The sequence below is a fragment of the Vipera berus genome, assembly GCF_964194415.1.
Source record: "Vipera berus genome assembly, chromosome: 1".
In the NCBI taxonomy this organism is placed as follows: Eukaryota; Metazoa; Chordata; class Lepidosauria; order Squamata; family Viperidae; genus Vipera; species Vipera berus.
Genome location: NC_138202.1, coordinates 120,304,817 through 120,316,223, shown reverse-complemented (window position 1 = coordinate 120,316,223; position 11,407 = coordinate 120,304,817). Strand labels below are relative to the sequence as shown.

General features: G+C 43.6%; 1 protein-coding gene across 1 annotated transcript; it reads right to left on the bottom strand.

The window, feature by feature from the left end:
- Window positions 1–1,739: 1,739 nt before the first annotated feature.
- On the bottom strand, window positions 1,740–10,605 carry UNC93B1 (unc-93 homolog B1, TLR signaling regulator). The gene is made up of 12 exons (XM_081331013.1): window positions 10,446–10,605; window positions 9,774–9,877; window positions 7,721–7,862; window positions 6,017–6,170; window positions 5,723–5,884; window positions 5,272–5,401; window positions 4,979–5,072; window positions 4,693–4,817; window positions 3,394–3,576; window positions 3,041–3,314; window positions 2,629–2,747; window positions 1,740–2,071 (listed from the first exon to the last, which is right to left on the bottom strand). Exons 1-12 carry the CDS (start codon window positions 10,453–10,455, stop codon window positions 1,757–1,759), a joined length of 1,812 nt encoding a protein of 603 aa, XP_081187139.1. The 5' UTR covers window positions 10,456–10,605; the 3' UTR covers window positions 1,740–1,756.
- Window positions 10,606–11,407: the final 802 nt, after the last annotated feature.

Sequence of the window (11,407 nt, the reverse complement as noted above, 5' to 3'; positions counted from 1 at the left end):
CTAGGGAAAGAATAAGTCTTTGCTTTATGGTCATTTGAGCACGTGACTAAAGCTACAGTGGTGCTGAACAAATAATAGTTACCATTGGCTCCCAAATTCTTTGCAGTTCCCCTGCAGTCACTTGCTCAAAATTTGAGTGCTTGGCAGCCTGCTGCATTTACAACCATTGCATGTCATTGAACTTTCAACTGGCTATTCCCTCCCGATCTCTGGCCTTTTTGACCACCCTGCCCTCTGCCAATGCCACCTACCCCTGCCATCTCCCCAATACCCCCAGCTGACTTTTGCTATCTTCTTCTTCTCCCTAATGAGGTAGGCACAGCCAAGGTAGCTACTGGCAAGGTATCACAGTCTCACAAAGGCCTTGCAAAGGGTCATTGACTGCTTCATCAAGAGCAGGAGGAAAATGGTCAAGGTCAGCTGGGGCTGCAGTCATGTGATGTTTTGCCTAATGACTGCTTTGCTTTGTGATGGAAATTAGACTCCTTAAATGAGGACTCTAAAATATAGCCTTTTCTTCTGAGACAATGTCATCAATCAACACTGATGATTGGTATCATCAGAGTCTTCAGGTAACATCAGTGTGGTGAATCTGGCGATATACAATATGGAACAGCATCTGTTTTAGCCTATGTATGTAGTTAAACCCCTTTTCCAAAAATTTATAGATAGTATCTTTTGATCACATTCAAAACTATTGCAGAAAGGCATGTTTAGATACCAGTGATAGTTACTTATCAGTTATCTCTCTATTTTATCATCACAGAGACACTTTAAAGCAGGTGTGTCCAACCCATGGCCCACATGTGGCCTTGGGCAGCTAGTAATGTGGCCCCACAAGATATAATAAAAAAAATAAAGGAAATTTGGTATTTATATACATTAACAATATTATAAACTTGATATATGGCCCATGACAATTTCTCTTTACTCAGTGTGGATCAGGTAAGGCGAAAAGTTGGACACCTATGCTTTAAAATGTCTACAATAGTACTAAATTACAAGGATTAAATGTAAATATTAAATGGTTTTCTTCACATTTCTAGCTTGTTATTTATTGTAAACTTATGGACACCGTTACCTTAGAAATGGACAATGTATTTTTGTATATATCACTGTATATCTAAATTATAAGGAAGGTCAGTATAGCCCTCTCCCTTTCTTTGCTTCCAAAGATCTATCTCATAACTACCTGTTAAGTATCAGTATACCTCTCTTTTCTCCCCTGCTTCCCAAGGGTTGTCTCATATATAACATTTGAAAATACCTATCTTTCACAATCCATTAAGGTTGTTTCAAGGAAATTTGCACTTGAGTACCTAGTAACTTCGACTGTGAGGGGGGAAGTCCTAAAATCGACTTACTACAAATGACCTATTTTAAATGGCCCAGCAAACCCCACTCCCACCTACACTGACAGAGCAAGCCACTAGAATATAAAATGAAAGCAAACCTCACTCCCTATCACACTGATCATATTGAGTTTGGATAATGAAATATCTGCAAGGAAACATCCATGCTCCAAAGCACTCAAATGACCCATTCTTCAGACTAAAACATGGACCCAGATTTACTAAACTTGAAAAGCAATTCAAGGACATAATTTACACAGTCTTTCCAAGGCCAAGTTAAAACATGACAGGAACAACCCCAAGAAGAAAACATTAGTGATGTAGGGGGAAGCTGAAATCTAAGGCACCTGAGATTCATAGTCTTGGCCCATATTGTAAGGGTCATAGTGAAAGCAAAGCAGGAACTACCCCCTGTTATCCCCAACTTCTTCCCCAAAGGCCTCCCCATAGGGACGTTGTCTCCTCCGCCGAGGGCAGTGTGGTGGGCCATCAAGTTCATTGGCTTCTGCTTCCTCCTCCCTCTGCTCGTCCTCTTCCTCTTCTTCCTCTGAATCACTTTCATCAGAGTTGTCCTCCAGGTAGCGGTAACCTCGCACTTTGTGGCGAGGTTTGGGAATCTTAGGGAGACGGTGGGGAACATTCTGGGCTATCTTACGTTCCATCCATATATAGGAGAATATCGCAGCAACCAAAGTAACAAGCAGGATGGATAATTTAGCCTGGAAGAAAAAACTTCTATTAGTTACAGAACAGCAAAATTCAGGAGCTCCTTTATTTTTGTCCTGAACCTTGTATAGGAGGAAGTCAGCAAGGGTGGATTGAAAGTTGCACAAAGTATCGCGCCTTGCTTTAGAGTTTTTCTTTTTTTATTGCCAAGTGTGAAGGGATGTAAACATAATCAAGGCAAGGTTGAGTTTCTTTTTAATGCCTTTCTCTTTCTCAGGCAGAGTAATCTTTTCTGTCAGTTTTGCCTTAATGCAGGGGTGTCAAACTGCCGGCCCGCGGGCTGGGTGTGTCATGCCGAAACCGCACCCACCTCATTGCCCGCAATGGGAAAAAAGTCATGATACGTTGCGACACGTCACGTGACGTTGCAAGTTTGACACCCCTGCCTTAATGGTTTCCTCATTACTTCCCTGGTGAGGTTTACACTAGACCAGAGAAATTCTCCTCCTTTCCCACTTTATATCTTATCTGCATTTTACCAAAGAATAAAAGAATGTGTTCTATCCTTTGACCTGGAGAATTCTCTTTTGTGCCTGGCTCCCTCACTCACCTTCATTGGCAGATTAGACCAGCAATAAACAACAAACATGGCGCAGGCTTGCCACCAGTGGTATATGGTGAAGATGAAGTCCTGCCGTTCTTTGTCTTCATAAAGCATCCCCAGAAGTGCTGCAGGAAAGGAGCGGTGCATCAACAAAATTGTGAGACTGTCTTTTTTTTCTTTCTCTTTCTCTCTCTCTCTTTTTTTAACTCTCATCAGTAATCCAACACTAGCTGGCTGGAAAGTTACGGAGGATGGGTGGGGGGGGGAAAACCTGGCTAGCAAGAAAGCACCACAAGGTGCAAACCACTGATAAAGAATTCATCCCGGCTGGACGTTTGGTCTGGAGCAGAACAGGAGCAAAGATCTGTTTGTTCCAGGAGAGGAACCTGTGACACAAACCAAAACATTATTTACTCACTGCTGAGTCCTGTCTTGTTGAGGGCACTGCCAAGGCCCCAGAAAGCAGCCACCAGGTAGATTATGGGTGCTTCAGCTAAATTTTTGGCTTGAGGCTCCCAGCAGAAGAGGCCAATCAAGATGATGGCGTGAATAGAAGCTCCAGTAAGCAGGGGAACTTGACGAGGCAGCCTCAGCATAGTTAGTACCAGAGTAGAGCCAACAGCAGATGAAATTCCATAAGCAGTGAGAATATAAGCCATGTGTTCCAAGCCAATGGAACAGACACCGTAGTTCTGTGATGAGGATAGAAAGCATTAGCTTAGAGATGTCATTGTGCACTCAGTCCCTCCTATCTGAGAAGTTTACACGTACCAAAGTAAAGTCGGTGCAAAGGAAGAGCACTTCAAAGCCACTGTAGATGAAGAAGAGGAGGAGGTAGCGCAGGCGATAATCTCGCATGTGCTTGAAAGGCAGCTGGAAGATGTTGCCCCATCCAATGCTACGCAGATCAATCTCCTCCGTGGGGCGATAAGCAGAGCCACAAAGAAGCAACACCTGTGGGGGAAAAAAACGGCCATTGGGGGAATGACGAGGACAGGGAAGGAGGAGTTCTCTTGACTTTCTCCCACTTTCCCCATATCAGTGAAAGCAAATTCTTTGGATCAGGGAAATACATTTATTTCAATATGTCACTCATTTGCCTGTATATTATTTATTTATTTTATTTATTTATTAGTTGAATTTATATACCGCCCTATTCCCGAAGGACTCAGGGCGGTTCACAGGGCAAGTTAAAAACAATACAAAAGACAGAATAAAATAAAATAAAATTAATACAAGCCCACAATTAAGATAACATTAAAAATTAAAATTTAAAATTAATTTAATTTAATTTAATTTAATTAATATAATTTAAAATCCCTGTCCAGGCCAGACAATTCAAACAACCAGGTTTTTAAGTCCCGGCGAAACGAGCGAAGGTCGGGGGCAGTCCGAAGCTCCATTGGCAGTTCGTTCCAAAGGGCGGGCACACTCACAGAGAACGCCCTCCCCCTGGGAATCACCCGCCAGCAGTCTCTAACCGGCGAAACCCTAAGGAGGCCCTCCCTGTGGGCACGCACAGGATGATGGGAAGCTGATGCTGGCAGCAGGTGCTCCCTAAGGTAATCCGGACCCAATATTAGAGATTACAGAATGAATGAATCCAAAAGGGGTTAGCATTTTCAATGGCAGACCTAGACTCCGGTTTAATTCCATCCTTTTATAAGCAAAATAGAAAAATAGATTATTTCTGCTCAGCTTTACAGCTGTAATATATAATATATTAACATATTAGGGGACAATTTACAACCAAGCTACTTTTGTCATAATGCAGCAACATAGCCATTAGTTAGATATCTGTGTTTACATGTATCCTGCAGATGTGTAATGCCTTGGAGATCAAAATGTGTTGCTAACCCATGATCAACCAACACTTTTGACTATTCCAGATGGGAATGAAGCTGTCTTATAGAAGGTATTACTTTTGCCAGCAATTCCACAATCTAAAAATAGAAAGTTAGCCAGCCAATATTATTGATTTTTAATGCTATACACCACCTGGAGTCACCATGGGCAAGTTGGGTGGCCATATAAGTCTATTAAATAAATCAATCAATCTGCAGCACGTACCATGAGCATGGAGAGGAAGGCTACTCCCATCAGCACGCTCTCCACTACGATGAGCTCACTGCTGCGAGGCAATTTCTGGAGAACTGTGCTGTTGAACCCAATGAGGATCCCATGACTTGCAGTCCCTAGAAAAGAAAAGAGACCTTGGACTGACTTGAGGCCCCAGTTGGACAAGCGGTGGAGAAGAAGAGGAGATAGCATTGCAAGTGATTAACACCTCCTAAGGGAAAAGCCACTTATGTAACAGCCTGGGCCAAATCATAGCTGCCCTCTTAATATTACTCACCACAATTCTTGACATCGTAAAGTGTGTGGTTCAGCTCGAAGAGATAGTTCTTCAAGAAGAAAAACATAGGAAACTCGGCATAAACAAAGCTCAGCTGGAAAAGAAGGACAGAAGGAGCTGTCAATTTCATTAGTGGTGGGAGAAAATTAAAAGCCACACCAAGAACCTTTCTGAAATGTTGAGCTTGGCAATAGAGCTGTCGTTTCCCAGCTGACAAGGGAGGACAGCATAAGGCACTATCTAACATCTCTCCCTCCCCCAAATCAACTAGGATGTGTTGGCAGAGTTCTCACAAAGAAAAAGCCATAGAAGACTGCCTCGAAGGTAATGATGTAGGAATTGTAGGCACCACGTGGTGCCCGTTTCTGCTCCTGGACATGTTCCAACTTGTAGTTCACATGTTCATAGTATTTCTGTGCCATCCTATTGGAATAGAGGTGTAGAAAAAGAGGTCATGGGTTAGCCTGGCAGGACAAAGGATGGTTTCCCATTCCCAGGAGACTGCTGTAAAGCTTAAGCTAAACTGCACATTGCTTCTTCATATGGAGCAGCCACACTTTGCTTACACGAAGCAGAAGCATCCAAAGAGTTGGCAATTCATTTCCCCACCACCACAGCTTCAATACCTGGGTCAATCTGCATCGATACCTATCAAGCTGGCAGAAAGTTTAATATGATAAAGCCAGTCTTGTAGCTCAGCATTTTTTTTTCTCCTTCCCAGCCCAAACTTTGCAACTGGCTCACCTGAGGATGTAGTTGCCCAGAGATGCCCAAAGAGGTACGATGGCAGCCCCAATTGCCACCGCAGATGGTACCAAAGTATAGTAGCGCTCCCAGTAATTAGTGGAGACAAAAAGTGCATAGATACCCACTGCCAAGAACAGCATCCACTTAGTACCAAAAAATCTGGAAAGATAAAGAAAGGGGCCTGGATTCTGGATGTTCTGAAGGCATGGCTTTAGAGCTTTTAAATCTCTAAAACCACAGTTCAAAGAGTATGTGAAGAAGAACGAACATTGATCCAGTATAGAGCGTTACCTGATGAATATTGGAGTATAGAGAAATGCAGCAAGGGGTGTGATGCTAATGCCCAGCAGCATTTTGCTATCAATATTCTGTAGCCCAAGGTTGCTATATTTCACTTCCCGGTAGGTCTCATCATAATGCAAAATGAGCTGCATCTGAAGCAGACCTGTAGAAGACAACACGGAAACTCAAGGACTGATCCTTTTGGCCCTTGGCCTGTCATTCGGCTGCTGCAGAAGGCTTCCGTCTTCAGCACTGTCTTCGTCCGTTGCATTAAGCCACATCAATCCCAAACCAAACAAGCCAAGTTATGATTCTGCATGATGTGGGAACTGAACTATAGTGATGCTCAGAAAAGACAAAAAAAAAAAACAACAACCACCCACCCTTGTTTCTCCAGGATCCTAACCTACTTCATCCTGTTAACAAGAAGCTTATCCCATCTGAGACTTAGCTATCTTTCCAGAGTAACGCAGAATCAACAGAATGAAAGCATGACATATCTGTCTGAATATATTCTTCGTAGCTTAAAAACCAGTTGCGGATTTTTTTACAGATCCTGCACATCATCTCTGAGTTCTAGACAATAATGCTTCCCAATTGCTCTATATTTCTGAAAAATGGAAAAGTAAATGTCTAAACTAACATCCCTACAATTTATTTGGGGCACAGGACTAATTCTTTGCAGATCCCCCCCATTTAACTTAGAGGTATATAGCAAACTCTGCAAATAGAATCTCATGCAGATGAGATCTGACAAAATGGCCATACACTGGGTTCCTTTGTTGAAGTAGTGTTACTTGGTGGGATCCAGGAAGCAGAGCCAAAATGTAGCTGGTGCTACCTTACAGAATAGCCTCCCCACCTCCCCCAGAGCACAGAAGGCCCCAACCCTATTGGCCTTCCAGAAGGCAGTGAAGACCTTTTTGATTAGGGGCAAAAATAACAAGTACTCTTATGAAAGATTGGACTTTTTGCTGAAAACAGACAAAAATAAACCAGCGATTTCTGGATTTTCAGATTAAAAAGGTTGAATGTGGAAGAAAAGAATTATATCATCCTAAAGAGGGAGAGAGGTACTGTAAAAATATGTATCTCTTTAAAGGAGTTCAGAAGATGCGTCTTTAACTTTTTCTCTTCTCCTTTACCTGTACTGTTTTTAACACTTCTCTTTTTTCTCCTTTATATGCTCTTTGGGGTTTTTTTTTAGTTATTTAAAAACTCTCCAAAAAATGAAAAAGGGAAGGCAATAAAGACTGCCTTTACTCCAGAGGTCCCCAACCTTTTTGGGCACCAGGGACGGGTTCTGTGGAGAAAGGTTTTTCTGCAGACCGGAGGGGGCGTGGTTTTGTGTGCTGCCTGCATCCCATGGATGGGGTTTTGCTTGATTGTGCGGGCCGGTTGCTGGCATGTGGTGGCCTGGTACCAGTCCAGGGACTTGGGGTTGGGGACCCCTGCTTTACTCCATACAGAGGCCAGGGTGTTAATGGAGCTCTGGCATGCTTGTATGTGATCTACGTGTATGGGAATTTTTTTTGGGGGGGGCTGGATTCTGTCTGTTTGGTTTAAGTTGATTTTGATATTTGTGTTATGCTTTTATTTTTGTTTGCCACCCATAATTCTTCTGGTAGATAACCTTGTACATTTGCCTAACAATAAATTAAATAAATAATTCTATGGCTGAAGGAGAGAATGGTTAACTCCTGCAATACCCACCTAGAAAAACCCCATAGGTCAGCATCCCTGCCATGCTGGCTGCCAGAAGATTCTTGACAACCCCGAGACGCTTACGACGGAAGTACTTTTGTTCTTCTTCTTCTTCATTGTATTCTGCGTGAGCCCCCACAAAATCCTCCAGCTGAAGACAGAAGCGTCATAAGGAGTTGGGAAAAATGCTCTGTGAAGTGGCTAAGATACACACAGAGACAGACAGACCTATTTCAGACCTGCAATCAAAGCTAGGATTATAGCCAAGAAGGTCAGTAACACTCTTAAGAGTTCTCTTCTCCGATGTAAAGGCTGTTTTGGGGAAGACATGCAATGAATGCAAGTAGTTTAAGTGTCGAGGAGCATATACACAAGCACATACGTACATATGTATGTATAGGTAAAACTTTTAGTATGATTATAATACATGCAGATGGCTTCTCCACACACGGATGCTAAAGAGAGGCTTCACCCAATCATTATTTTGCTTCAGTGAAATACTCATCCAATTTTTTAAAAATGTTGATCATTTCTACGAAATAATACATATGGCATTGCTGCAGAGAGAACTTTTCATCTAGGAGGATTAAAAGTCCTTAGATGGCATTTCATCATCTGGTCTAATTTATATACATTTGTTTCTTAATGGTTGCAAATAACTCAGGTTTTTTTTTAAAGTTTGTTTAGGTAACGTGTTAATATGTCTATGGATGACGGTAGCTTTAACTCATTTTGTTGCTTTCAAAGTCGTACATTTCGGCACTTAAATGTTGTATGCAAGAAATGACCATTCTGTAAAAATGGTGAAAATGGGGAAAAATATATGCAAGGATTGTATCCAATCATGTTCAGAGCAAATTTGGAAGGTGCATGAAAATGCAAGTCACAACAAAGAATGAAATATCCCCCTAGCACTTACAAGGGCATAAACATATCAAGGTAGCAAAGATTGCTTTCAACACCTTGACAAAATACTGCAGCTTAAGCATTGGGAAAATGCCTGAGTATTCCAGCTCTAAAATAAACACTTCCCTGGGAAAAATATTGAAGAAGGTTGTAACTTGTACGAAGCAATTGCATATTTATGCGGTGAAAAGCTGGTTTAAAGCCATACTGCAAAATATTACTTCACACACACACACACACACACACACACACAGTAAGATTGGGCAGGCTCCATCTCTCCAGCACTAGTTCTGAAAGAATAAGAATGAAGAAGGTAATCACTTGCTACATGTTAGCCCTTCTCCCCCTCCAAAAAAGTAGGTTGTTTAAACTCTCTAAACAATTTACAACAAACAGAATACACAGACAAACGCACACCCTACACCAGGGATCCCCAGCCCCTGGTCCTTGGACCAGTACTGGGCCGGGGCATGCCAGCAACCGGTCCGGACAAATAAGAAAAGCCCCATCCAAAGGATGCTGACAGCACACAAAACCACACCCCCTCCGGTCCACGGAAAAAACCTCTCTCCACGTAACCGGTCCCTGGTGTCCAAAAGGTTCGGGGCCTCTGTCCTACACAAGACAATTTCCTCAGAATAACTTTTTTTCCAGTCTGGCACCCGATGGAAGCTGAAAACCCATATCTCTGAGAAGCACCAAGTTGGGGAAAGCTACCTTAGATTTATTTTAAAAGTTAGGTACCCTCAGGGCTTTTTTTTCTCAGAGACCGCTCAGAAGGGAGTTCCGGCACCTTTTTTGGATGGAACCTTGTAGGGTAGGCAAGGTGGGTTGTATGACATATGTGAGTTCCGGCACCTTTTTCTTTTACAAAAAAAGCACTGGGTACCCTTAAGCCAAGTTGGCCACGCAGTGATTTCATAAGACAGATCCATGTTGCGAGTGGATTTTGCTCCCAACAACGTATAAGTGATTTTCCACTGCCTTATTCTGGGATGCTTTTATAAACTTCCCGGGCTAACCTACAACTAGAGGCCATCTCGCTTAGCTTCTGAAGCCAGAGTCGCACGCAGCTGGCTAGGTGGGCGGCGACGTAAAGAGCGAGCCAAACTCATCCAGATCCTGGATATTATTGAGCAAGGAAGGCATTTCTTACCTGCACATCTGCCCCATTCCGGACAGGTCCATTCATCACGTCATCAATCTCGCGTCCTTCAGGAGGCACCCCGCCCCCCCGCGGCTCTTCGTACATGTTGCCGCCTGTAGGAAACGTTCAGAGGAAACGAAAGTCCAACAAGTCCGCACCCCGGTATCGGAACTACTTCCTGCGTCCGACAGGGACGACAAGTCTTGCCCTCGGGTCCCGAGAGCGTAGGGCTTCTCCTTCCCATAAAGCCCGCTCTCTTTCCTCTCCAACCTTCCACGTTTCCACCGAGCAGCGAGCAACAGGGAAGGAGAAGCGCCATTCGGATAAGGCAGGGGTCTTCAAACTTGGCCCTTTTATGACTTGTGGACTTCAACTCCCAGAATTCCTCAGCCAGGCTTGCCTGGCTGAGGAATTCTGGGAGTTGAAGTCCACAAGTCATAAAAGGGCCAAGTTTGAAGACCCCTGGGATAAGGGCTAAAAGGCGAGATATCTTCGGATCACCTTGTTCTAAGCGGGATCGCGCGTCTTATATACTCCCTGTACATTTTAAGAACAAAACCGGAGCCGAGGCAAGGGCAGAAAGCCCCGAAAGAGACGCGATGACTGGGGAGATCCTGGAGTTGCCCTCAATCCTGTTCCATACTCCCCAGCCCAGAAGGTGGGGTGGGGCGGGGGACGTACCTTGCTCCATGGCCGCTCCCGCTTTGGGAACCAGCTGTCCTGCAAACGCGACGGTCCTCACAGAATGAAGCAAGACTAAACTTGTCGGTTTTTTTTTAACGCGACCCTCCAGAATCAGAAACACAGAAGATTCACTTCGCTTTTCCGCCTCGAGTGGGGTGGGCTGGGCTGGGCTGGCAGCTACGTGCATAGAAACGCTCTCTTAAAGGGATAGGACAGCCCGGCGCACAGGGGTTGCGCTCTCTTTCTCTCTGGGGTGCGAGAGAATCAGAGCGACAGTGTTTGCTGATTTGACTACCGGTAGATCACAGTTGGTTGAGCTGGCAGCACATGTTAAACTATAAATCATGATTTACAAACAGCAATAACTGGGCTCGTACAACAGGTGTAACCCAGACTAGTTTGGATTTAGCATTATGGCAATCCCAGCTGAAGTGGGTGTAAATTTGTGCCTTCAGGGCACTCTGGACTCCTGATGCTGCCTGGAGTAATGTGTATAGTTTTCTTGGAAAGTTTTTGTAAGTGGTTTGCCCTTGCCTCCTTCCAGGGCTGAGAGAAAGTGACTAGCCCAGGGTCATTCATCTCCCTTCTGGTTTAAGCCACTCACGGTCTCTCCGCTTCTAACAGTTTGATTCATTGAGTAATGGGGCTTTTAGCTCAGGAAATTCCTTTTTGTAGTATGGCAGTCAGAAGGTGAGACAGATAGGAGGGCCACAAATGTAGCGTGTAGCTCTGTAAGAGAATATTAATGTTGGTATTTCTGCAGAAAATGAAATGGAGTCCCATCGATCCACTGGGGCTCAGTAATTGTAACTGTTTGGAAATGTTCCTTCTATAAGATAAAAAAAAGCATATCTATTGACCATTTCCTAATCTGCTTTCAATCTGTTTGGTCTCAAATCACCTATTATACTCTCTCTCTTTCCTCAAAGGTGGTTCAGCATCTTAGATAACATTGAATA